Source organism: Podarcis raffonei, chromosome 6 (genome assembly GCF_027172205.1).
Source record: "Podarcis raffonei isolate rPodRaf1 chromosome 6, rPodRaf1.pri, whole genome shotgun sequence".
NCBI lineage: Eukaryota > Metazoa > Chordata > Lepidosauria > Squamata > Lacertidae > Podarcis > Podarcis raffonei.
In genome coordinates, this window is record NC_070607.1 from 66,611,670 (window position 1) to 66,639,520 (window position 27,851).

Sequence of the window (27,851 nt, forward strand, 5' to 3'; positions counted from 1 at the left end):
GACTTTTCACCATGCTGACTGTGACTGATGGCTAACAACATCTGAAGGACCCCAGGCTTCCCATCCCTGCCCTGTGTAAATGCCTCCAACATGCTCCTGCAGCTGTGTGTTAGTGAGGGAGATTGGTAGCAGTTAATAAACTGTCTCTGAAGGAAGCTTATCAGCCATGCATTGATCTTCTCATTGAGGGGTTCTGGGTAAACTTTCAAGGAATCTCAGGGCTCAGAATACAGTTTGAAAGCCACTGACTTCTACAGAGGGTATTACTGACTGCTGGTCCTGTTGCATTCCTTCATGGCCATCTGTCATCTTCTCCTACTGGAGTTAGTCACAGTTATGGACTGCTACTACCTCTGAGCATGCAACGCCTCCAGGTTTAGCTATGGTGTCAAAATACTTTCATGGTTACGTTGCCCACTTACATCTATCTCTTGCTGGCCCCTTGAAGCACCTTCTCCAAATGCCTATTCTCATGATGACTCAGCATGTGGACAGATGCAGCAAGGAATATCAGTTTGTCATATAAACTTTCAGTGCATAGTGTGAGCTTCACATGATTGATTTGCCACAGACTGTATTCTGCTGAGGGTTTGGGGGGGGTTGTTTTTGCTGCAGCTGCTGTATACCGATCATCACCAACTGTGATGATCCTTAGGGGAGAGACCATCGCTTAGTAGTAAAGCACATGCTCATCATGCAGATGGTCCCAAGTTCAGTCCCCAACATCCACCGTAAAATAGATCCAGTAGCTCTAGCAGGGGATGCTGCAGAACAGGAAATGGTAGTAGACTAGATAGGCAAATTGTTTCACTTGGTTAAGACACTTCCATTTGGTCCTTATGTCCATAGACCGTGAAACCCGTGAAATCGAGAAAATGTCATGATTGTTTGGCTTGTATAAAAGTTCTCTTTCATGTACAAGATCTCTTGGACATGAGAAATTTCTTCAAATGACAGCATGAAAAAGTATCCAGAGCAACACAGTCATTGCTTACAGTTGGAAGAACAATACCTAAGCAATCATACCAACTATATACAAAGGTACTCAATAGCTGCACACAGAAGAAAGTATGCACATTTTCATCCCCAAACTTTGTTCTATTAGCAGTATGTGAGTTTTCCAAGATCTTGGACTGATACAACAATTTTCTCTGCACTGAGAACCACAGGATGGGATGTAGGCCCAGAGTAGGCTTAGAGTGGTTTAAAAACAGGCTTAGAAAATAGATTGACGTGGGTAGTCTGTCAAGGCTATTGGGGCTCATACACACTTCCATCTATGCCACAATTTCTAGCCACAAGTTTGGGCAGGTTTTTTCTTTGCCCCACTGCTTTCCTCAGGAAAACATCCTGTTTGCACCTGAATCAGAACAAGTGTCAATCGGTTTTCTGTGGGTTGATGTTTGTTCCAATTCAGTGGTCAACAGTGGGTTTTCCTGGGGAATGTGGTGAAACAGGGACCCCTCCCAAAAAAGCACAGACCTGTGCCCACAAGTCATAGATCTGTGGTTAAAAATTGTGGCAGAAACAGAAGTATGGATTTAGCTATGGTAGCTAAATAGAAGCTTTGTTTTTAGAAACAGTATAGATCTGAATGCACTAGATTCTGGTGGTACAGAAGTGGGGAAGTGCTATTGCCTTTGGGTCCAGTTTGTGGCTGTCTTAGAGACATCTGGACAGCCATTGTTGGAAACAGGCAAAATGGATCTTCAGCCCAGCGCAGTTTTTCAGAGCCAAGAATCAATTTAAGAAGAGCCAAAGACAGGAAGTACTGGAACCAAAGTGAAATTTATTATGAAATATAGCAAGAGCCAAAATCACCAGTGAATCTAGAGTTAGGTGTTCATAAGTCAAATATACTAAAAATTAAAAATAAAAAACTTTCTGCTCAAACTGATTTGATTTTTAAGTCAATGGCATAAGCTGTTATGGGCAGGGTTCACACAAGAACCTATGGCCCCCGATCCAGCTAAAGTTTGCCATGACTTAGGCTCCAGTCCTAAGCACACCTACCTAGGAGTAAATCCCACCAAAATCAGTGGAGCTTGCTTCTAAGTAGCAATGCACAAGATTTCACCCTAAGTCCAAATGGAAACATTGAGCCTTGAGATACAACAGATTTGTTCCATCGGTTTTAAGAACATATCCATACTGCATTATAACACATACACCCTTTGATATTTTGTCAGGATGACTTCTTAGCAATTCTTTGCACAGGGTTGGCAGGGCTGCTGTAGCAAGAAGCCCCCCCACACACACACACATTTTGAGGTATCCTGCACCCTTCTGCCACCACACACAGGTAGCCCATCACCCTATCTCAGATACCAGAAATCTCCATTGAGAACAGCCCTGACCAGTTGCAGTTTTCTCACAAATTCTCCCCCTTTGAATCAGCCTCTTTCATCCCAGTGACGTCATCACCACTGGCTACCAGTCATGATGGCTATATGTTACCTCCAGTGTCAGAGGCAGAATGTCTCTGAATGCCAGTTGCTAGGGAATACAAGTAGGAGGCAGCTATTGGGCACATTTCCTGCTCATGGGCTTCCGAGAGACTTCTGGTTGGCCAGTGTGAGAAGAGAATGATGGGCCAGACAGGCTTTCAGTCTAATGCAGCAGAGCTCCTCTTATGTTCTTAAGATCCAGCCGTGTGGTGGCGTAATTGGTGGCAAGTAGATATACTAACTGTATGCAGTCACTGCAGGGTACATGAGTTACATGGTGAACCCTATTGTTATGGCAGATACAAAATTGAAGGAAAATCCAGAGAATGGGCCACATGTATTTCATATCTTCAAGGTTGCTAGTAGAACTTAAGGCTTTGCTATTTGGGGGCTAGAAGATACAGGAGTGGAAAGGAACAGAAGTGGATCGTGGGTAATATAGTTTCCATGTCATAATCGCCATCTTTCCCATCCACCAATTAGAAGCATTTTTTAAGTCACCAAGAAACCCCATCCATGAAAAGGCACCATAGGCAGCTTGACTGATAGATACTCTTTGGAAGGCAAATGGCCTTGTGGAACAGTCTGAAACCAAGGAATGCAGGGTAATTTCAAGTGGTCCAGGTCCTTGATTTAAATGGAGAAAATGTTGTCCCCAGAGCAGCTTGTTCAGTGACACCTGCAAGATAAAAGGAAGCATTAGGCTAGTGCAGAGCTTGCTGCACGGGAGAAAGAAGGGTGAACTGGACTTTGAATCCAAGCCTTGGGCACCAGTTTGCATATATCCTACAATATTAGCATGTAGACTTCTTCAATAAATATCCGGGGGGGGAATACAATTTCATTAAATACACCCTCCAAATTATTATTAATTAAATGTATATCTCAGCTCCAAGGAGCTAGGTAGACCACATGGTTCCCCCAGTATTCTATCTTCACAAGAATACTGTTAGGTTGGTTAGGTTGTAAGACAGTGGTAAGTCAAAGGTCGTCCAGTGAGCTTCATGGCTGAGGTGGGATTTGAATCTGGGTTTCCCAGGTCCTAATCTGACATTCTAACCACTACATATTGTGCAAATTTTAACTCATTTGGGCCACCTATCACCAAAGATCATGAGAACACATTTCTGGTCTCTCTTTGGGGGCTACAAATTTGCATTAGTTATAACTTTGAGAAACCCATGTTCTGATCCATTGGCCTGATGACCTTTCAGCTCATCCTATTCCATGCCTGTTCGGGACCTTTAACATTATGGCCCCAGTCTTAACCTTCCAAATGGGCAAAGTGGGCTTTGTAGTGGATCCATATACAATCACTTCATAAAGCATCCAGACTAAATCTTACTCTTGCTATTTCCATTATCAGCAAGATGGCAGTAGCACACTGAAGATGAGGAGGATTTTGTGCTGGTGCACCTGGAAGCAGTGGGTTGTATTCAATTAGCTTTTACTCAGAACAGACCCACTGAAGTGAATGAATCTAAGTTAGTCATGGCCATTCATTTAAATGGGTTCACTCTGAGTAAAAGTTAGTTGAATATAGCCCTAAGGGCAGCATTCCACCAAACATTCCACCAAACAGCATTCCATCTGCAAGTGCAAGGACAATTAGCTGCACATCTAGGATCTGGCATAGATGTGGAGAGGGTTCAAGGGTATGCAGGGGGGGGGAGGAAAATTCCATTGTGCAAGAAGAAATGATTGTGTTAGTGGATCTATTGAGCTTGCTACTTGCATTATCATTTGCCCACATGATGAAGTCTACCCAGTTCAACTGAATTCACTTTGCAATCAAAGTGGTTTTGACACCCATTAGGATCAGATCAAGTCATTTCGTGTCCTCAGGACTGACCTCAGTTTGCCCTTGCACTGGTTTTCCTTCAGGAATTATTAGGCCGTTTCTCCAACTGACTCCACTCCACACTGTTCTCAATTTTCTGAATGTCCTGCAGGAAGACAAGTCACAGGCTCTTCAAAGGACTCCCCACAGAGACATGTGGCTATCTAAGATTTGGTGGGCTAAGCTAGATACAGAGTTTGGAAAGGGAGAGTAGCTCCAAGCAGATGCACATGGTTACAGAAAAAAATTGACCCACCACGCATGCCTTTTCCTGTTTAGATGCACTTCTAACATTATCACAAATACACCTGTTTCCAGGAGTAGATTCATGGTCATTGTGCTGTTTCTAGAGTGATGTGATTATGGCAGCCCTTTGAACAACTTTTCATCTCCTGTAGCAGATAACAAAATGCAGACGAAAGCAGGGTTTGGACTGGAATGGCACAAGAAACTAGTGAATTGACCAATCCTAAGGAAGCAGCCCTTGACAATCCCAAAAGTGAAACTAAAGAAGGCAACTCAAGTTCCTGAACCAAATAAGCACCAAGAGGGTCCCCCTCCCTTGCTTATAGGTTGGTGGCTGTAGCTGAGCAGGACTGTACGCAAGCAATTTGCCTCTTCTCGATTGTTAAACCCAAGTGTTTTCATGAGACAGATCATACCTTGGTTCCTTCATCCTTGCTGGGCTCCTGAGTTCGACTGATCCAGAGATTGATGCGAGATGTGACGCCTCCAGGGATCTTCAAACTCTCCTAAATAACGAAAGAATAGAGAGTACAGAACTGCAGAGTGGGGAAAAACAAGTCACTTATCACTGCCTTTCCTATGTTGGAGCATCCTCGCTGTGGTATGACAGAAGGAGCAGACAAGCGTTTCCAGCATGGGCAAGCAGAGCAAAAAGAATATGTGGCCCTGCTACAGAGGTGAATGGTACAGAGACTTGCATGGCATATCCCAGGGTGTGGTCTGAAAGCACATGAGGCTACACCTTGCAAATGCTAAGCAGGTCTGGGTCATGTTGTACCCAGATGGGAGACTGTCTAAGAACCATGTCTATCCTGCCTTGGATTCCACAGCAGAAAAAAAGGCAGGAGAAATGTGAGAACATGAATGAATGAATGAATGAATGAATGAATGAATGAAGATGGGGCCCTAATTAATTAGGATCATAGGAAAATAGGCAGCTGCCTTATACTTAATCAAATCACAGGTCCTTCTACAGGTCGGATCTCAGTATTGTCTATACTGACTGGCAACTTTCATCATGGCTACATTCACATCATGCATTTAAAACAGTCTTAGTTGACTTTAGGAGTCATGGCATTCTCCAAAGGATCCTGGGAACTGCAGTTTTTCAAGGGTCTCCTAACAAACCTCAGCTCCCTAAACAGACTACAGTTCCCACTGGATTCTTTAGGAAAAGCCATGACTCAAAGTGATATAATAGTGCCTTGAAGGTATGGTGCAGATGTGGCTGTGGGCTTGGTGGTGCCATCTTCCTCCTGTTAAACACTCCCCACCAACTTTTTCTGAGTATCCCTTTTAGCTTTATGATCCTGACTGCACTTAGACCTTACCTTCCGCACAGGGGTGGTCGTCTCAGCCCGGATGGGGACAGTTGCTTCAAAGATGCTGCGCTTGCTGGCCACACCCTCTGAAGGCGGATGGAAGTTTCTCCGAGTAGATGGAGGTAATTTAATTGACCCTGCTCTCTAGGGTCAAGAAGACAGGCAAAATGAGAAGTTCAAATTTCAAGAAAAAACCTCTTCTTCTGCTTAATCAATGCCTGGCAGAGAAGCATCTTCCTCTCTTTCACTGGCTATTCTTTTGCTCCCCGCCCCCCGCCAAAAAAAGTTTGGGTTGGTTTTTATTAACTTTATTCATGATCCTCTCTTCCTCAGAGATACATTTTGGATACCTGTGTGATTATCCCTTGGCCTTTTGATTCAGATGTAAATCAAGCCAAAGCTTCTTGAATGTCCATACCAGAGTCACTTTCACATCATTCAAGAGCTTAGTAATTACTCATGCCCATGGCCCATCCAGAGGATGGGCACATAGTACAAAGAAGTCATAGGCCAGGGTGCCTAAGCCACAGCCCATGGGCCATATGGATTTCTGGTGGCCATCCATGTCCCCCAACAACTTGGCTATTGTACTGTATTTTTCTCAGCATCTGGATTCTCCTTCATTGGAGAGTTTTTAAACAGAGGTTGGATGGCCATCTGCCATGGATGCTTTAGCTGAGATTCCCACATTGCAGAGGGTTGGACTAGATCAGCCTTTCTCAACCTGTGGGTCCCCAGATGTTGTTGAACTACAACTCCCATCACCCCTAGCTAGCAAGTCCAGAGCTCAGGGATGATGGGAGTTGTAGTCCAACAACATCTGGGGACCCACAGGTTGAGAACCGCTGGACTAGATAGTTTGCCTATCCATGCCTGAGTGCTAAGGCCTGGGGCTGGATCCGGCCCAATCGCCTTCTAAATCTGGCCCATGGACGGTCTGGGATCAGCGTGTTTTTATATGAGTAGAATGTGTCATTTTATTTAAAATGCATCTCTGGGTTATTTGTGGGGCCCGCCTAGTATTTTTACATGAGTAGAATGTGTGCTTTTATTTAAAAGGCATCTCTGGGTTATTTGTGGGGCATAGGAATTTGGGGTTTTTTCCCCTTCAAAATATAGTCTGGCCCCCCCACAAGGTCTGAGGGACAGTGGACTGGCCCCCTGCTGAAAAAGTTTGCTGACCCCTGCTCTCAGGGTCCCTTCCAACTCTACAATTCTGTGATTCTATTATATATCTATTCCTGAGCAGCAGGTGGTGCTGTTGAGCACTCCAGAACACTCATTAGTGATGGTCAGGGCTGTCCCAAGACATTTTGTCACCTTCCTACCCGCCATGCAAGCTGACTAGGACATTTTTCATGCTTGTACCGCACGAAGCACTCACCAGCAATAATGCAAATGATTTTACACCTCTGCAGTACTGAGCATGCGGTAGAAATATTAATAAAGATGAATATTTCCACATTTGAACAGCACCAATCACTCACTAGCACGCCCCCAACCAGCATGGCAAATGGTCAGGGATGACAAGGCACTGAAGAGCCAGTGTTGTGTCGTAGTTAGAGTGTTGTACTAGGGCCTGAGAGACCAGAATCCAAACCTCTACGCAGCCATAGAGCACACTGGATGACCTTGAGCCAGTCTCTTCCCCCCCCCCCATTTCCCATTCTGCCTCCTTCCTTTGCAGCCAAGGAGTCCCTGTCTCTCCCCCTTCACTCAACCTGTCCTTGGTCCCTTCACAGATTTTTCCTGTTTCATGGAACTTCTGTGAGTGCAGCATATTGTGCTCATCATTGAATGTACTTCCAAGATGTGCAAGCGGGGTGTATTTATTGAGGCAGATTAAATAAAGAATTTGAGAGCTGGCTAAATTGACATACAAATTGCGGGACAAGGACAACTGTGAGTTTAAGGAAGAATGGGAGCTTTTTACAAATTATCTAAAAAGACAACAAAATGAACTGGACTCCTTGGCAGGTTTCGAATAAACATACACAGATTTATTCGTTGATAACAGGGTAGATAGATAATGTAAGGATATGTATAATATAACATGCAGAGAATAATATGCGCTGAGAAATCAGAGAGAGGAGCTGAGGGAAGTCTCGGGGGGGAGGAAAGGTTCGAAGGTGGGGAGGGGGGAAAATAATGAATATGATATGTTTTGATAATTTGTTATGTTGAAATTGTTAATAAAAATATTTTTTAAAAAAAAGATTAAATAAAGAATTTGTGAATAAAGAAATCATAAGGAACAAGAAAACAGTAAGCGATGATGGTGGAAATTAATAAGGAATGTGAGAGTGAAAGCGGGGCAGGGCATATTTATTGAGTCAAATAAAATCAATCATGAATAAATTAATGGGAAATTAATAAAGAAGAGCTGGTAAGAGGCTCTTTTATAACTTTGGTCACAGCCACATTGCCATGTTGGCCTTGAGCCAATGAGGCCCATGGCCTGAAAATGTTTAGCCTCCCTTGCCATAGGTCATGATCACTGTTTGCTCCAATATTTACCTGCACAGCAGAAGTATATTTCTCCAGCTTTTCCTCCAGCTTAGCAGTGCTTGCTGGGAGCCTCATGCTGGCACTAGTGGAAAAGAGCAAATAACACAGGGTATGAACAAAAACCTTCCAAGATCCTGTAAGGAACAGTGATATTTCATTCCCTAAGTGAAAGGTCACTGGAGCCTAATAAGTTGGGATCAATGCTCTGGAGTCCATTGTAAAGCTAAGAGTAAATTTAATGCAAATTTAAAACATCTGAAAACTAAGTCTTGAACATTTTTTTATTTGAAACGTAAGTTGGGAAGAAAAAAATAAATTGGGTATTTTAAAAAAAATATATGAGGGCAATAAATTAACACTCCCTAAATTAATACCACGGCATCTCCCCCCTCCCTTCTTAAATTCCAAAACACAGCCTCCATAGCTAACACATTACCTACTGCTCATACTAAAAACAAAATCTTTTCAAAAGCTCCCTTATTCTAGAAAGCAGAAACAACTATTTTTGCCCTTTCCAGCTCCTGTTTTTAAATATCCAGTTGGAATTAGAAATAGCAATGTACCTTAAACATTTTCATACTGTGAATTCTAACCACTGCTGATCAGAATCAAATATTTCGTTCACATCAAGACCATGTCTGGGATGCAACTGTTTTTACAGTGAGAAATGCAGCTTTTAAAAATAGATCTTCCTGCACATAGCAGTGGATTTATGCAACTGAAAGAATGTGCAGCAAAGAATTTGCTTGGTAGGTCCACAAATCAAGAAGCCACAGAAGGGTGAGCTATTTGTATCTCCTCCTACATACAAAAACATGACAAGCTTTCTGCTACCAATGGAATTTGATGGCTCACTCATCTCTCTTTAAAAAATAAAAATGCTGCAATATTTATTTTAATTCTTTTCTTTTCTTTTTTACTTTTGTCTCTTTTTATAGCAAGAAACACTTATGGATACAGGAAGCGCAATGACTTTGTACTCAAGGATTTGAGCTGTGTACACACTGTGAATGGTCTTTAACTAAGTTATATTCAGAGTAGACCTATCAAAATGAGTGAACGTGACTAAGTCGAGTCCATTGCTTTTAATGGGTCTACTCTTGTGTACAGCTTAGTTGAATACCACCCCAGATATTCAAAGCACATGACCTCCCCAAAGACTCATGGGCTTACCCACCACAGAGCTACAATTCCCAGCACCCTTAACAAACTACAGCTCCCAAGATTCTTTTAAGGAAGTCATGTGCTTTAAATTTGCTCCAGGTGAATCGTGTGTATTCAGCCTTTTACAGCTAGAAAAGCATTCTACTCTCCAGCCCCCCGGTCTATAGTTTTCTATGCAAGAACTCAAACAAATTCAATAAATATTTCAATGGTCCACAAGAAAGAAATCTAACAAAAGCTCGCAAGCCCTAAGTGCCCTGAGCATCTTGACAAATCTAAAGAATTAGCTGAGCCTGATACCCACTTACCTTCTGCTTAATGTATCATCTTGTTTCTCTTTCCTGGGGACAACCTAGAGACACAAGAATTGGTGGTGAGAAATAGTGATCCTTGCCACAAGGGGAGAAACTGAACTGCTAGACTAAACCTGCCAAGAAGATACCCTTCCAGTGTGGACGGTTAAGGCTGGGCATGATCAGCCAAGCAGGCTGGCTTTGAGCAATTGATTTAGCCAAGGAGCATAGGGAGTGGGCTGGCCACATATTCCCTGCTGTCCCTTCTGTAGCAGGGGTGCCCAAACTTTTTTCAAGGAGGGCCAGATTTGATGAAGTAAACATGCGTGAGGGCCGACCAAAGTTGTTGAGCTTTTTTTAAGATTTTACCCCAGGACATATAATGCCATGGGGGCCAGATTAAATCAACTGGCGAGCCTGATTAGGCCCCTGAAATGGACTTTGGACATGCCTGGTATATAGAATAATGCACAAAATGGTCTCTTGTCCTTTTCAAAGGAGGAGTATATTCCTGCCTTGATCATGAATACTTACCCGGAATGAGATTGTCCTTGGGCTGACTCGTTTGAATGAACTACTGTAGGTAATCAGAGGTTGAGAGGTTAGTAAGGGAGCCTGAGATCCATCCTGACCAGAGGGAGAGCTTGCAACTTCTTCTATTTTGAGCCTACTTCTTTCTGCTGCCTGGAAAACAAATATGAACCAAGAAACCATCGGGTGGATTGAGAGAAAAGTCTGGGCTGATACAATAATGGCAGGGACACAGAACAGGGTCTTCTCTGATGTGGCCCCTCAATTATAGAATTCAGTTAGGAGTGAGATCCAGCAAATTCCATCCTTCCATTTTCATAACAAGCCTTGAAGACTTATCAGTTGACTGTGGCATTTGGGAGCTGGTGAAGTAGATGTTACTGTATTTGATGGTGTTTGCTGGGCTTCTGGGTTTATGCTGGCTTTTAAGACAGGTTTGGGGGAAGTTGATGTTAAATTTTAAAATAGCTTTAATGTTTTATTTTACATGGACAATTTAAAGTTAATCAGTGTTTTGGGAGGCATTTTTTTGGCCTGAATGTTGGTCTACACATTTATGTGTATATATGAACAAATAAAATAATGTGAGATAGACTTTATTTATAGCACAGATGAACAACCTGAAGTCCCATCCTCAATTTACCTAGCCCACAACGGCTGATGATGTCCCATTCTTCCAGTCCATCAGAGTTCCTTCCTTTCAGTTAATTTACTCCTTATTTTTCATAGAATCATAGAGTTGGAAGGGACCCTGAGGATCATCTAGTCCAACCCCCTGCAATGCAAGAATATGCAGCTATCCCATATAGTAATCGAACCTGAAGCCTGGTGTTACCAGCACTGTGCTCTCACCAACTGGCTTCTCAATCCCAGTGCTGAATGAAGCTGACAACTGTGGAGACTCCAGTTGACTCTACCTCTGACTTGCACTGATACCCAATGCACATTTACTGCCTTTCCCTTCCAGCCCTTTGGCTTCCATTTCTTCCCTCTAAAATTCCAAGACTGAGTACCTGTGGCCCAGAGGCAGCTGGAGCCGCTTCTGTGAAGCTCCTGACCCTGGGGTTAATCTTCACCTCAAGCCGGCTGATGCTCCTACGCTCCCAAGAAGCTCGCAGAGGCTGCTGTGTGGCCACCTCATTCTGGACTGCGGCCGGTCGCTGAGACTTGTGCTCCTTCAGTGCCTTCTGTTCCTCACTGAAGACTGAATCCTCGTCTACTTTGGGGTCCTTCTTGGGGTCCTGATCTAAGTTTTCTTGTTTCTCTAAGCTTCTCACCTTCTTTTCCTCACTCAAGTTTCGATGGTTTTCTTTGTCAGGCTCCTTTTGCTGAGCCAGGCTTTCACATTTTTCCACCGTGGGTTCCTTCTTCTCCTGGGGTGGTTCTGAAGAAGACTTAGCTTTCTTTTCAGCAGCTTCCTCTTTCCATTTCCTGACAGGCACTGTCTCCTTTTTCTCCTGTTTCACATTATTGAACATCTCCACTCTCCTCCTTACTCTGTCATCTGGCTTATTTATTACCTCTTCCAGTGTCCTCTCCTTTGCCGGCTTTGAGTTATCCTGCCTGGAGGGCTTTACTTCCAAGGAGCCCCGGAACCTACAATGAAAAAAGAGAAAGGAAGCTCTCAAAAGTTCCCTTTAGAGCACAGGAGCTGACATGGGTGCCCAATGGCACCCGCAAGACTTCCCTGATCCTGTTCTTCCTCGCCTTCCCCAAACCCAAACTAAAGCAAACCAAAAGATTTCACCAGACTTGGAAATCAGTGGAATTTGGTTCAGGCCCCACAGTCAGAAGTTGTTTCAACCTCTGCATAATGTGCAGAGTCATATACAAGGTGTGACCTGAAAGTTCGGTGAATGGTCACAGAAATCAGACAGCGAGAAATATTCGAACACACAATCGGCATTGGAAAGCTACAAAATGCTCACAGTTGTGTATGGAGATGAAGCTGTATCTCGAAAGACAGTGGTTTAAGCATTTCCGTGAAGGGCAGCAAACCATTGAAGACAACCCTCAGTCTGGCAGACTGTTGAAGAGCAGAACAGCCGCAAATGTCAACAGAGTTCTTGAGTTATTGATGCGGGATTGGCGTTTGTCCGTCCGAAAGATGACAAAAGAATTGCATATTCCATGTGAAATCATTACTGAGGTTACTGAGTTGTCCCACCCTCCATAATCTGCCGATCTGGCCCCACTGGATTTCTTTCTTTTTCCAAAACTGAAATCCGCACTGAAAGGGCACAGATTTCTCGACATTTCATGCATCCAAGCTGCTGCGACGGGGGAACTGAGAGCAGTACGAAAAGAGGACTTCTCCAGAAGTTTCCAACAGTTCTACGAACATTGTCAACGGTGCATTGTATCAGAGGGGACCTACTTTGAAGTTTGAATATTCCTCACTGTCTGATTTCTGTGACCATTCACCAAACTTTCTGTTCACACCTTGTACATTTTCCCTTGCAGTACCAAGCAACAACCTCCAGAGCCTTGAGAGCTCTGTTTTTCCCTTCCCAGCAAACATATACCTATTTGGTGTTCGGCTGGTCACATTCTGCACTGTGTTGGAGGTCTCCTCCTTCACTTCGGTGGTGGAGCTCAGCTGCCTGTGCCTCCGCCTGCGCTCCCTCTCCTGCTCTTCCTCATCCTCAGTACTCCATTGTTGGGCCAGGCTGGAAGGGAAAGGATGGGGGGAGAGAAGCAAGCATTATTCAACTGTTGCTGACTCAGAAATCCTTGCACTGATGGAATGAGCTAAATGCATAATGTCCATCGTCTCCAAACACCCCAGCACTTAGATCAACATTGGAGGCCCTTCTCTGTGTCCCTTACCTTCCCACCAGAGCTACTGTAGCTGTGCATACAGGGAAGAGCTTTCACAGTTCTGCAATGTCCTCCTTGGAGAGGACCACCTAGCTCATCCTAGGCCTTCTCTTAAGACTAAGTTTTGTAGTGCAGCACTTGACCAATGGCACTCTGACAGTGACTTTGTTATTTCTTCTGGCTTCTGAGAGTTTTGCTTTTATTCTGCCTTTGCAGAACAGCCTTCTAGGCCTCTTTCAGACAAGCTTTTCATTGCACATTCATCCTGATCTGTTTGCACAGCGCATCTTTGGGCCCAATTTAAACTGCTGGTTGTTGCATTGGAAGTCTTAAATGGTACAGAACCAGGTTATTGGAAAAGCCACTATACACCTCTATGGACCTGCCAAGATTGGCAACAGAGGCCTGAATTAAGGATCTGCCAAAATGTTCCATCAGTTTGCTATGCATGAGATACAGGGCCTTTTTTGGGATGACTAGAAGTGTATTTGACTCCCTCCCTGATCAGGCCTAAATGCCTGGATTCTCCAGTCTACGTTTAGATTGGGTGGGATACAACTTTAATAAATAATAATAATTAAATAAATGCACCGGTTGCTGAATTTTTATTTTTATTTTTATTTTCTGAACCTTTTTAATGCTGCTGTTTTAATTATTTGTGCTCAATTTCTGATGTGGCCTTTTACCCTGAAAGGCAGTTTTAAATATATATTAAATAAATGTGGCTGAGGACAATAATTACATATAAACCTCTCTTTTTTTACTCAAGATTGGTTTTAAAAATTTCACATGACACACACAAACACACATGAAATGTGTTGGTCTTTGCTGTACCACATAATTTATATGTATTCTGAGATGGTGTGGTTACATGGAGACAGGACCCAGACCTACTATGAGGCAGAGTGAGGCAGCTGCCTCAGACAGCAAATTCTGAGGAGTGGTCTGCCCTGCATTCCCTAAAATAGCTTGCTGCCCTAGCAGTTAGGCAACCTGAGGCAGCCTGCCTTGGGCAGCATGCACCACAGGGGCAGCAGATCCTAAGCCAGCCTTGTCAACAGAATGCCCCCTTTTCACCAAGACTCTCTGCAAAAATGGGGTGTTCCTACAGAGCTGCTGTGTTGCTGCTGGTCTCCTTCCATCCTGCTGGGATGTGGGCACAGATTGGGGGATGGGGAGGGGGATGCATCAGTGAACATTTCTTGCTCTCCTTCTTTGTGCCTTAGCACACAACTGGGTGGGGGTGGGAAACCAGTCCCGGGGAAACTGTGATATGATGTGGCACCAGATTTCTCATGTCTACATTATATCTCCAGAGTTCCACATCTCCTGGGCACAGCTCTGTTCTCCAGACAGCTGTGGAGAGGCAGATGCATCAGAACAGGTTGTGTACAGGCTTTCATGAGCACAGATCTCTGTGCGAAAGCACCCAAGATTTCAACTTGTTTCGGTAGCTACGTGGGCATTGCTGAAACTCCTGCGCCTGAAACGGCTCCAGCTATCGACTGTGGCACTGGTGTGCCCAGCCCCCTGGCATTCAAGAAAGCTGCCACTCCTGCTATCACAGGATGCTGGTTAATCATTATTGTGCCATGGATTCCACTGCATTTTTTTACTTTCAATAAAAAGTTACGCTGTGTTGTTTTCCACTCTTGTGAGAGGGCCATGCAAATGGGGAAGTGGGGAATAAGCGGGGGGGGGGGGACAAAGAGGAAAGAAAAAGAAGTGTGTTTAAACCTTTGCATTGAATTTTTAAAATCCTATTGGAGCAGCAAGCTACCTGCCTGCAGCCAGTAATGAAACCAGAAATGGCAGCAATCTGCTTGGAGTACACATCAACTTCTGTTCCATTCATGACTCATAGACCCTTCCCTTCTGTTGTTCTTAGATCATAACAAGAGAGCCCCACCCTCTTCTACAATCTGAGTTTTTCTCTCTCTCTCTTTTTTTAGGAAGAATAAGAGGAGGAGGAGGAGGAAGTGAATTAACTGTGTGCAGTTGTACCTTAGTTGTCGAACTTAATCCATTCTGGGAGTCCCTTCGATTCCCGGAAGCGTTCAAAAACCAAGGCGCAGCTTCCAACTGGCTGCAGGAGCTTCCCGCACTCAATCAGAAGCCATGGAAGCCACATCAGACGTTTGGCTTCCAAAAAACGTTCAAAAACTGGAACACTCACTCCCGGGTTTTTGACGTTCAGGAGCCAAAACTTTCAGCAACCAAGCCGTTCGACAACCAAGGTACGACTGTACTGTTCCTTTAAGCTAAGTGTTGCTGGACTGCTTCTAGCATCATCCCTGGTCATGCTGGGGTGGCCTTAGGGGAGTCATAGACCATACTTTCTGTGTATGCACCTGCCTTAAGCACAGTCCAGCACTCAGTCAGAAATCCTGCCATAGGCCCATGTATGAAAGCTTTGCCAGATAGCTGTACATAGTAAATGTTTTATGCTAACAACACCTGCATTGATTCTGAATGAGGAATACACGCTGAAACAGACAGCACATTAGTACTCTAGTGCTCTAGTTATCTCCCGCTTGGACTACTGCAACTCGCTCTACGTGGGGCTACCTTTGAAGGTGACCCGGAAACTGCAATTAATCCAGAATGCGGCAGCTAGACTGGTGACTGGGAGTGGCCACCGGGACCACATAACACCGGTTCTGAGAGATCTGCATTGGCTCCCAGTACGTTTCCGAGCACGATTCAAAGTGTTGGTGCTGACCTTTAAAGCCCTAAACAGCCTCGGTCCTGTATACCTGAAGGAGTGTCTCCACCCCCATCGTTCAGCGTGGACACTGAGGTCCAGCGCCGAGGGCCTTCTTGCGGTTCCCTCATTGCGAGAAGTGAGGCTACAGGGAACCAGACAGAGGGCCTTCTCGGTAGTGGCGCCCGCCCTGTGGAATGCCCTCCCATCAGATGTCAAAGAGATAAATAATTACTTGACATTCAGAAGACATCTTAAGGCAGCCCTGTTCAAGGAAGTTTTTAATATGTAACGCTGTACTGTTTTTAACACTGATTGGGAGCTGCCCAGAGTGGCTGGGGAAACTCAGCCAGATGGGCGGGGTATAAATAATAAATTATTATTATTATTATTATTATTATTATTATTATTATTATTACTACATCCATTCCATACACGGACAGTCCAGCAACAGCTTCTGCTCATGTGGAGCAGGATCGATCATCCTGCACTGAAGCATTCCTGTTGGGACCATGGGCGAACCCAGCCAGAAGAGGGTTTTCGTCAGCAGTCTGCTCTGTTGCAGTTCTGCCATAGGCAAGACACATTCCACTATAACAATGCGGTTCATCAGCATCTTCCATCAAAGGCTTCTGAGCCCCATCCACAAGAATGACAACATGGGAAAATGTTGTTCTTTTGCAATGAAAATGAAGCCAACTTCAGGTGTTTAGCCGGGAGATGTGAAGGCAAAGGTGTGTAGAGAGATGGGGTGCACGCATCCGCCACACCCTCAGCTTTATTGACATGCCCCCTCTACTCTCAAACTTCATAAGGTCAGAAGGTAGTTTGCAATAAATATTATTATTATTATTATTATTATTATTATTATTATTATTATTAGCTTTTTTCTTTTGCCATGGCAAGACGGATGAGGTGTCTTCTCCACTAGGATGAGATCAGTTTCATAGTTTGTAAGCCATTGTTTCTACGTTCCCATCCACACTTGCAAACTTCATGCATATTTTTGTGTCCTCTTCTACAAGTATGCTTTTCCGCCCAGCTACTCTCCCTGGCAAGGCAACATGGCACAGCTCAGACAAGGCCTGACTGGCTTGGAGGACTGCAAACTCGGTCCAGGCAGGCTGCTTCTGGGCCACCACCAACAGTCATCTAGGGCTGCACATCACAGAGGGCAGCAGCAGACTTCTCCATGAGGTATAATGGCTGAAATAACAAAAACTGTGCACACTATGATACCTGCACTGGCTTTCAGTCACTGTGGACTGGGCATCCACCTCTCACCCTCCCTACAACATGGCAGCCAAGGGGTTTTTAATTTTTTTTAATGAATAAATGTTTCACCTTCAGAAGAGAGAGAGAGAGAAGGTGGTTTGCAAGCATGTTTCCCTGAAAGAGCTTGCAAGCTTCCTCGCCATCAGGAAATTTAGCTTATCTGGGCTCATTAGGAGACTTGTCAGGTTCATCAGGTAACGACAGCAAGAAAACTGTTCAAAACTTGGTGCTAAACACATTAAGGTCAGTGATTGGGGTGGAGGGAGAGATGCCCAGTGAGGTTGGGAGCAGAGCTGATCCATGTACTCCTGTCCTTTTGCATACTTTTGCCCTCACATGTCCAAACTCAACTGCCAAAGAGCAATGTTGTTTCACGTTCACCACAGGCGCACTTTGGGAAAGTGAAAATGTTCCATAAAACCTCACTTTTTATCAAATCCAGTAGAGGTTTTCCTATTTCTCTTTGCACAACTGCCTGGTGATTAGGAAATCCTTGCTAATGATTTTAAAAACATTGCAAAACCACTCCACAAGTCTTTTTGCAGCATATTCACTCTCCAGAGGTTTATATCTGTATATCTGATCATGACCTCAGCAACGCACAAGTCTTTGCAACTTCAGTCCCAATCCGCCAATAATAATTCATTTCAATGAGGTTTGTGCAGGACAGGTTCCTAGCAGATTCTGATCTTGCTGCCTTAATATTCAAGTCAATTGCTCACTAAGAGAACGATTCACAGCTCTCCCAATATTATTACAAATCGTACAGGTATTTGTTTACCAAGGAAAAGAAGTATTGGAATGAAACTATGAGAATGTCTAGCCCATATTGCTGCCAAGGCAAATTTGCCAAATTAAACTGCATATGGGGAATCTGTAATATCGTAAACAAACAGTTACATCATTATGAGTTAATATATCATAATCCTGTGTGGTCCAAAGATCAAAGACTTATTAAGCCTTGGTCTCACTTGTGGCCTCAGGCAAATCTTCACCTCTCATCCTTAATTCCCAGCCTACAGTTCTGCAGAAGTGCTGCTGTGAAGATGCAGTGGATAGTGATGGAACATTTGGGGCAGAAGTGGGGGAGAAACAGATTAAAAGCAAATGCAAGGGAGGGAGCTCCACTTGGGAAGAGCTGCCACAATGAGGGCATTTTGCCAATCTCACCTCTTCCAAAGTTTTTCCTAACATTTTGCCAAAATCTGTATCCTTGCAATTTTCACCCATTGCTTCTAGGCTTCTCTCTAGAGCAACAGTCCCAGCCTGTGGACGCACCTGCCACACCAGGCACCCGAGCAGCTAGCTACACCGCTAGTCCCAGCCAGCAGATTTTGGAACTCTTGAAGCAGATGAGCTTAATAATAGGAACCTCTAACAGAAGTATTGCCCAGTCCACATTTCACTATCACATCAACAAGGATACCATGGTAGTCCTTGCCAAATGCTTTGCTGAAATCAAGATATACTATATCACAGTGATTGACTAAACTATTAAAAAAAAGATGTGGTTGGTCTGGATAACCTAGATAACTAGACCTGAATAACCTGGTTCTCTTTGCAGTGTGTATTCAGTGATAGTGCATCTAAATCTAATGCCACAATTTCCTAGCCTTAACTACCTAAGAAAGTTATTGGTCAGATATATAAATGGATAGTTATATCAATGAAAGCTCTTATTTAACTTCGTATTTTTAAAAGTGAAGAAAATGACTTTGTATCCTGAAAAGTGATACACAATTAATATAATATTAAAAAAATAAAAGATTGAAATATTGCCACTTATCATACAACACTTCAAAATAGCGAATTCCCTTTGCTATCTTTATTGTGCTAGCTCAGGCAATAATCTAGAGACAATAGACCAGTTTCAGCTAAGTTGTTGAATGAGCCTTGACTCATGCAATTGAAACTTCTCACCTTGGGTCCCTCTGGGCACCCTAAATCTGCTCTGCAGGGTTAGAGGAAACCCAGAACATGTTTAGGGATGGAGAAGAAATGCAGGGGGGAGTCCTGTTATATGGGTGACCTCATTCTGGTCATGCACATCCTACCTGATGCTACATTGAATTCCACCTGACAGCCATTGGAAGGAATGCAACATAGCACTAAAGGGGCTTTGAATGAAATGGGAGAAAGCCCCATGGTGCTAGTACTTCCACTTGTAGGGCTCATTAGCTGAATCCTTCCTCCTAGAATTCCCATTTTTGTCCCAGGGGGAACTACAGCTTGAGACAAGTGACTTGGCCAAGGTAGAGTGACAGTCTGGCAAGAGTAGAATCTTAAATCAAATTCAGTTCCCTACTTCATGACACTAACTCTCAGTCAGGTAGGACTTTGGGGAAGAAATCCTTGGCCCCACTCAGCAGGAATGACAGTGGTACTGGTGTGAATGGGGAAGGGAGGGGCTCACCACATTTTGAAATAGGTGACATAATAGACATTACCATCTAAAGGGAAGGGACCCTGTAAAACTTTCATTCCAGAACCTAGAATAGGGATAACCAATATGATGTCTTCCAGTTGCTGCTGGACTACAACTCCCATAATTCCTGGCCATTGCTCATACTGACTTGGGTTGCTAGGAATCCAACAAATTTGTGGGTAGCCAATGTGGCTCTCCAATCACCTAACCAACCACATCACTGACTTTCAGCACCAGCTCCTGCCAATATCTGAATAAAACCCACTCACATATTGAAATATACTTGGAGTCCTGCAGTGATTTCATACTCTTTATTGCAGCTTGTAAAACAGTGATTGAATTTTCCCCCAAAGCTCAGGCCTTTATATACATTATTTGTACAATGAGTCCCATCTGATTGGCTGATTCAGCTTCCCTGCTGGAGCCTGATTGGTCTTTTCCTGCAGGCCAATGAGTTGTTGCATTCTACGATCCTACCAGCCTAATAGGCTGATTAACTTCCTCCGGGAGCCTGATTGGTCTTCTCCTGTAAACCAATCAGTTGTTGCATTATAGGATCCTACCTGCCTATTGTTCTAGGATGCAAGCTTAGTACATAACACATATAAATCATACATGTGTACAATCTCAGCCTGGTCAGATCTCTGCTATAGGCACATACACATCTGACGCATGTACAGAGGTTCTTCTCAGACCTTCAGATGAACAGGCACATTTTGGAATGGGGCAACCACTATACCGATTTCCTACATGCCAGAATTCAAGGAATGTCTAAAAATGTTTTACCTTTCAAAAACATAAATTAAAAATCTGCATTATATTGAGCAGGAAAATATGTGTTAAAGGACATGGGAAACCCCTAGATTTATATTAAGCATTTTGACTGGTTCACAGATGTGTTTGTTAATAAATCAGAAGATGTAACCAATGCTGGACAGGAAACTCATAATTGGCTGTGTGAGTTTGAGCAATTGGAATGCATTACCAAGAACTAAAGAGCTAAGGAAGGGCTTTCCTGTCAAAAATGTGTTTGCAACCATTGTCAAAACAAGATACCAAAAGAAAGCAAGATGCAACAGGAAATCAGGCACATATTAACCACTCCAGGAACAAGACTTAGTCTTCCAAAGTATCTTTTCTCCTTCCTGTTTTGAAGCCAGACAATGCACGGCTCTTCCTTTCCTTTATCACAAATATAAGAGGAAGGAAGCTGAGAAAACACTGCTCCCGACTCCCCCCGCCCAGTTACATACAGACCACCTAGTGTCCAAGGTGTCCTTTATATACACAGCAGCAGGATTTGAGATTTCTCCTGTCTTCCCTCAAACTCCCTGTCTTTCAAGTTGTTCTTGTTGAGATTACTGTGCATGTCCCACTGAAGCTACCTTTGCGCTCAGGTTCCATCATTGCCAGTTTTGTCATTTTTCTTTTGTTGGTTCAAGTTTGAGGTCACACAGTCTTCTGGAATCCCCGGATTTCATTTTATAGGAGTTCAGCTAGGATCATTTCATAGACACTTATTTGACATCTGAACAGCACACGCCAAAAGAGTTGCATACACATGTAGCTGCCCTCCTTAAACACTCATCATCTTGACAGCACTTAAATTCCCCTTCTCCATTTTTTCTTTGTGAGCTATAACCTGTTCTCCTCGTACCTCCCCCCTTTGCCCTTGTTATGTTTGCATTATTCAAAACAAAACTAACACTTAAACAACACAAATAACTTTGATCACTGCACAGGAAAATTTATTTTTATTCCTGCATTGCAGGGAGTTGGACTAGAATGGCCCTCATTACAACTCTATAATCCTATGATTTATTTAATACATTTATATTCCACCTTTCCTCCAAGGAGCTCAAGGGGGCATACATGGTTCTCCCCTCTCCCCAGATATCTTAACAACAACCCTGAGAGGTAGTTAGGCTGAGAGGCAGTGACTGGCCCAAGGTCACCTGTGAGCTTCATGACTGAATGGGGACTAGGACCCGGGCCTCCCAGGTCTTAGTCCAACACACTGCCTCTCTTTCTGTGTTATTTGTATCCCATCCTTGGCTCATGTCGTTGTTAGCATCTAGTCTACTCACTTGGGCAATATACACGGGGTTCTAACTCATCCCACCCATCAGGTTGCCCTGCCCTATGTGTAGATAATACAAACGTTGTGATTACATGTGAAACTCCCAAAAGATGGGGGTAGTCTAGGTCATCACTTAATTGAAATTCCGCCAGGCTTGACGTTACATCACTCCTTGGCATCTCACCAGCAACAAGAAACAAGAAGGTGTGGAACTCTGGGGAAGCTAGAATTTTGGGGCAGACAGATGAGCAGATAACATCCTTAAGATTGTCACATGAATCCCGACTCTTAATTTAGGTTGTCGTATTGTGCCATAATCAGAGATGTGATGGATGAATAGCAAGGACATGACAAATGCTCTCACTTCCATCAGACTAGAATTAGGGAGAAATCATCACTGGACCTCCCTCCAACTCACTTCATCATGCATAGGTATGCAAAAGACCTGTGATTATCACCTGTAAACTTAGTGTGCACAAAGACTTAAAGGGGGGAATTTTGAATATATTTTAATATCACTGGGCAGAATTCAGTCAAAATTAAACACTGCAAGTCCATCCACTTCAATGACAAAGTGCCCAAATCCTTGCCATTGAACAGAACTAGAAACTTCAGGTGTATTCTGCCAGTTCTTATTACATTCCCGCTGCGCTCCACAGGCTTCAGGTTCCTTTCGCTGAAGCCAGGAGAGCAAGACTCTCCTGGCTTCAGCAGAGAGGGAGAGTTGCGCAGGGCCCCTTCAGCCAAGCGGGAGGAGAAATGGAAGGGGCTCCATTTCTCCTGCTGCTTCGCTGAAGGGGCGCTGAGCAGAGAGGGGGAGAATTTTTTTTCTTGTTCTCTCCCTCTAAAACAAGGTGTGTCCTATGGCCCGGTGCGTCCTATGGTCCGGTGCGTCCTATAGAGCGAAAATTACGGTAACTCTAACCGACTACAACTCTCATCAGCCCTGATGATTAGTCATGCTGGCTAGGGCTGATGGGACTTGGAATCCAGCAACATGTCCAGGCTCCAGGCAGGACAAGACTGAACTAAACTAGAGATTTTCAAATGGTTGAATTTTGCACACGTAAGAGCCACACAATTTCAATTATATAATCCATACAAAACCAATTTCTCAGTTAGAGGAAATGAACTTTTGGGATGCAGCTGTATTCTTTGATGCTCATAAACCACATGCCTGTGAGAGGAAAAGTCACAAACACAGGAACAAGTATCAAAGCTTCAGATTCAGAGGAAATATCCTGTTCACAAGTTATGCATTTGCTCCAACATTTCTGTCTTAAGTGAAACATCCACCAAATGGGAATCCCTTCTCCTTTGTAGTCACTGAGGAATGGCCAGCTCATTACTTTCTGGTGGGTCTATGGCAGGCATAGGCAAACTTGGCCCTCCAGATGTTTTGGGACTACAACTCCCATCATCCCTAGTTAACAGGACCAGTGGTCAGGGATGATGGGAGCTGTAGTCCCAAAACATCTGGAGGGCCGAGATTGCCTATGCCTGGTCTATGGAGACCATGTAAATTTGGCTATTTGGGAATCTTATGTACAGTTTGTGCCAACACACATCAATTTACACTTGACCTCTTCCCACCCTTTTTATAAAAAGCCAAATGTGTGAACAACTGCAGGCTACCTCTTTCTCACCAAGGCTACTGTATCCTAAAAATTTCTCCCTACCATTCAGAAGCACCCTGGCTCCATGCTAGAAACCAGAGCTAAGGGTTGCACATCAGTGCCAGCCTCAGGGATTTGCCGGAGTCACGTGATTATCAAGTAGTTGCTACAATACACTCAGACCTCCAAGATGAGGATAACTCTGTAGCAGGTACAATGTCCTCCAGGATTTCATATCTCTAGGCTTTCTCTCCACCACCAGTATATATAGACACATCTCTGTGAGGTGCAAATGCCATATTCCTAAGATTTCAGAGCAAAACAGGTTCTACTGTATTAATAATCTGGTATCGTACATAAGATCCCACACCAAATATATCACGTGGTTGTTTTCACATCCTTCCTTAAGTTTCCTTCCCTACCTGCAGCACTTCTGGAATGAGGATTATAACACAAGAAGAGGGGGAAATACACCATGCAAACTGGTTGGGGAGATCCGTGATCCATGCGGCTATGACAGCATCATCCATTTTCATGACACACCAATGAATGCATTCTCAATAGGGCTGGGAAACATTAATCACTCTAATTATTGGGAGAATAACAATGACTTCCTTAACTACCAATTTAAAAACATGGATTTTTAATTAGATCTTAACCATAGGTGTTCCGTTTAGACAAGGGCGTTCAATTCCGCTGACATTGTCGTGGACAATTTGTATCTGGGATGAGCAATCATTGTCAAGTGCCAAAAAAATATTATAGAGCAGGTGGAAGACTCTGAAATTTTCTTGTCTTGCAGTATATATGAACCTGAAGCACCAGCAAGTTGGTAGCAACAACAGGGGAGGGCTATTGCCTTAATGCTCGGTTTGGAGGCATCTTAGAGGCATCTGGCTTGATGTTCTGGGGAAAAGGATGTTAGACCAGATCAGAGATAGCCAACATGGTGCTTTCCAGATGTTATCGTATATCATATCATATAATTGCAGAGTTGGAAGGGACCAGGAGCGTCATCTAGTCCAACCCCCCTGCAATGTAGGAATCTCCTGCCCAACATGGGTCTCAAACTTGTGATCATGAGATTAATAGTCTCATGCTCTGGTGACCATTGGACTACAGCTCCCTTCATTCCTGACCATGCTGGTTGACTGGGACTGATGGGAGCTGGTGTCCAGCAACCTTTGGACATTACAAACATTAGCTAGTCTTGGACAAGTTGGACCTTTGGTCCGATTCAGAGGGCTCTTGTGGCAGTCCCCAAAAGAAAGGCTGGAGGTTCAAAACGGGACCATGGTCTAATCATGGCCCAACTCTAGCCCATATCAGTTTGCCTGTCTATATGTATTTGTAATATTTCTGTGCCACCTTTTGGGGCAAAGCCCTTCCAAGACTAAAAGCCAGTTCAGAGATGGAGCCAAATGTGTGTGTGAAAGCAAAATGATTTTCCAAAGAGTGCAGGAAGTCTTGTAGTTGGGAATGGATGAATCTGTCAATTTCAGTTTCTCTTCATTTCTCATTTTCCCAACTTTACACACAGTTCTCCAATTTCCACATCAGTTTGTGAAGTCCTCATGAAAACTCAACAGCATCTTAGCATGAATTTCTCCTGATATACACATTTTTGTATGCAGTTTTGCCTAATAAACTCACTTTTGCAAAGCAACTTTACCTAAAATAAAGATTTTTTTTTACACTTTCAAGAATATTTGCACTTTTATACATACTTTACCCTACTAATTTTTGTACACATTACTTGGCCAGAAAACTACATTGCAAAATTCAGAGATGTGTGAATTTTGAAAGATCACTATGTTCAGTTCACACATTGTTTTGGAAAGTGAAAATTAGGTAAGCTCATTTTTAATTACAAACTGAAGCAAATTTCTCCCCCTTGTAGTATTCAGTTGGGGGAAATCATTAACCTTCCCCAAATAATCTCCAGCTGCCACTGAACTATTATGATCAATTGGCCAGTTAGATCAGGTTGCCAAATGACTTAAAAACTTGCAATCAATGGGCCTGCAGCTTTCAAAAACAGCTTTGTTTGTTTGGTTTGGTTGTACTTTTCTCTGAGGGTGGTTCTTGGGAGTTCCTCTGCCCCAGTGCAAAAGCCAACGAAGCCAATTGCTGGACTTAGCCCAGGAATCAAATCTTACTTTGATTATTGGCTCACTAGGCGTGTGCTGCCAGGTACTTTCCTTGGGAACTAGATCTGCTCGTTTGATCATCACCACAGAGAAAAGGCAAAAGCTCAGCTCAAATGTGATGTGTTGCCTGAATGATCCACAATGTGATGTTTGCCAAAGGACTGCCCATGATGCCACATTATATTTTATTGGAGTAGAGCAGGGGAGGGGAGGGTCTTCACTCAAACTTCCAGCTTGGCAGTTAAACGCTGAAGACAAGAGACAGGAAGAAATTCCCTTGTGGTCCTGCCTTAAGTGGCCCTGGGCAGGTTGCTATCCCATAGTCTCAGCTGTAAAATGGGAGAAAGAGTGGAGCTGGCCCATATTATTTTGCCACCCCAAAGAACAGCATCAATAAATCTAAGAGGTTCATCCTCTGCATTGCAAGTAATGCTTGGACATACCGGTTGGGTTGCATCCTGCTTCCTTTGGCCAACTTGTGATGAAAGTTGAATTGTGACCCTGAATAATGTGTCATGGCTTGGAATGGCTGTGCAGCTCTACATAAAATCTGGTTCCGGTTCACACAACTATGATTATCACTTGACCACTCTAATATGAAGTCATGGGGTGAATGTGTGAATGAACTATTCCAGCTATTAGACAGAACCACTATAGCACATCAAATCAATACAATTGTGGTTTTTTAGTGGAGTCAGTTCACACATTCAAGCAACCACTGAGGACTGGGGTGACATATGCATGCTCGCTACTGATAGCTGCAACATCAAGTTCAGAGATATAACACCACAGATACAGCTTTCATACTCTCCTCATTTCAAACTGGCACACTCACCCAAACAATGTAACATTAGTCCATTCATTGCATGAGTTTTAGGCAATCAACCATTTAAATCTCTATACTATAGCATGTGATGGAAGGGTGGTGAAAAGTTCTAAAGGGAGAAAGGCACACTTTCATAGAATCATAGAACTGTAGAGTTGGAAGGGACCCTGAGGATATCTAGTCCAACCCAATATGCAGGTATCCCTTATCAGGATCGAACCTGCAACCTTGGCATTATCAGCACCATGCTCTAACCAGCTGAGCTATTCTGTCTTTCTCAGCAGGCATCAACCTGGAAAGGGTAACCTCACTTTCTCACGCACAGGAGAGAATATTTGGTTAAAATGCTACTCGCTATCTGGATAATAATAATAATAATAATAATAATAATAATAATAGTCATCATCATCATCATCATAATCTTGCAGGGAACATCTTTTTAGTCAACCAACATGTTTAAAATCCCTTCACCTAATGTTGGATTCTAAGCGATTAACCAACTCCGAATGTGCAACCCCGCTTCCACCCTAACCCAACTTCGCCGTGGAGTCAGTTCCCACAATCCGTGACCAATCCAGCAATCGCCTGTAGCGAAATCACCCAGCCCTGTGCGCTCGGGCAGAGATGCGAGTCCGCCTCAAGAAGCATAAGTTTCCACCCCACACTGGCCTCCGGCGAAGAGAAAATGTGAAGCTCCGTTTGTATATTAAAAGGGCTACTAATCAACTAATTCTAACCTGCGCCAAGGGACCATCCGCCTCGAAGGACATCCATGCGCAAGTTTTGCTCTCTTCCCTTACAGTCCAGAGGATTTCCCCGCTGCCCTCTCTCTGGCAGGATCCCAAAGAAACTCTGCCTGCCCCCAGCCCCTCCTCCTCCTCCTCCTCTCTGGCTGTCCAAGACCCCTCCTTCCTTCCTTCCTTCCCAACCCGGGGGGATTCCGGCTCAGGGAGAAAGCAGCGCCCACCTGGAAAGCGCAGACCAGTTCTTTCTACCGAAAGCCATGCTGATCTCCTCCGCTGGGCTTGGCCAGTGGCGGTGGCTGCTCGCTTCTTATTCTTTCCAAGGCGCTTGCAAAACTTCCCGGGGCATCAAGGCAGGAGCGAGATCCTCGGGGAAGAAGAGCACCCCGGTTCTCACGAGGCGGAGAGTCCCGCTGCGCTCGCCCGTCCCCTTCCTGCCTCCTCCGCGTTGCGCTGCGCTGCGCACCTTTCCCCTGCGGTGCCACCCGTCGACTGCCGGGCCGCCTGCATCACATGGTGCTGTTATCTACCTTGACAGGCTGGGAGCTGTAATTTGTCTATTAGCAGCACCTTGCAAAAGGCACCCTGCGAGGGTGGGACGTGACCCAGCCTGCGCACAAAGGCAGCCATTCTTTGGTTGCCCGGGCTGGGGAAGAGTTTGAATTCAGCTCCACGCTAGGGCCAAGGCGCCCTGGGTTTTCGGGGGCAACTCCCTGCTCAGAACCAGTTTTTCCTGCCTCTCCGACTCTGCCTCCGGTTTCTCCACGGCTGTGCAGGCAGAGGAGGTGGAAAAGGGAGAGAGAGAGGGTGGAGAAAAACACTCCATCAAGTCATCCGTGTCCCACTGAATCAGAGGATCAG

At 44.1% G+C, this 27,851-nt stretch overlaps 1 protein-coding gene across 3 annotated transcripts; it reads right to left on the reverse strand.

The window, feature by feature from the left end:
• Positions 1–1,769: 1,769 nt before the first annotated feature.
• Positions 1,770–27,851, reverse strand: LAD1 (ladinin 1). Of its 3 annotated transcripts, none has more exons than XM_053393663.1 (10): positions 27,215–27,851; positions 12,877–13,020; positions 11,365–11,947; positions 10,355–10,504; positions 9,836–9,879; positions 8,373–8,445; positions 5,865–5,999; positions 4,950–5,039; positions 4,300–4,393; positions 1,770–3,126 (listed from the first exon to the last, which is right to left on the reverse strand). In XM_053393663.1, the coding sequence occupies exons 1-9, from the start codon at positions 27,250–27,252 to the stop codon at positions 4,328–4,330; spliced, it is 1,323 nt and encodes a 440-aa protein (XP_053249638.1). In that variant the 5' UTR covers positions 27,253–27,851; the 3' UTR covers positions 1,770–3,126; positions 4,300–4,327. The 3 variants fall into 3 exon arrangements, with proteins under 3 accessions (XP_053249638.1, XP_053249639.1, XP_053249641.1); XM_053393664.1 differs by lacking the exon at positions 27,215–27,851 and adding an exon at positions 26,985–27,031; XM_053393666.1 differs by lacking the exons at positions 12,877–13,020; positions 27,215–27,851 and adding an exon at positions 12,280–12,529.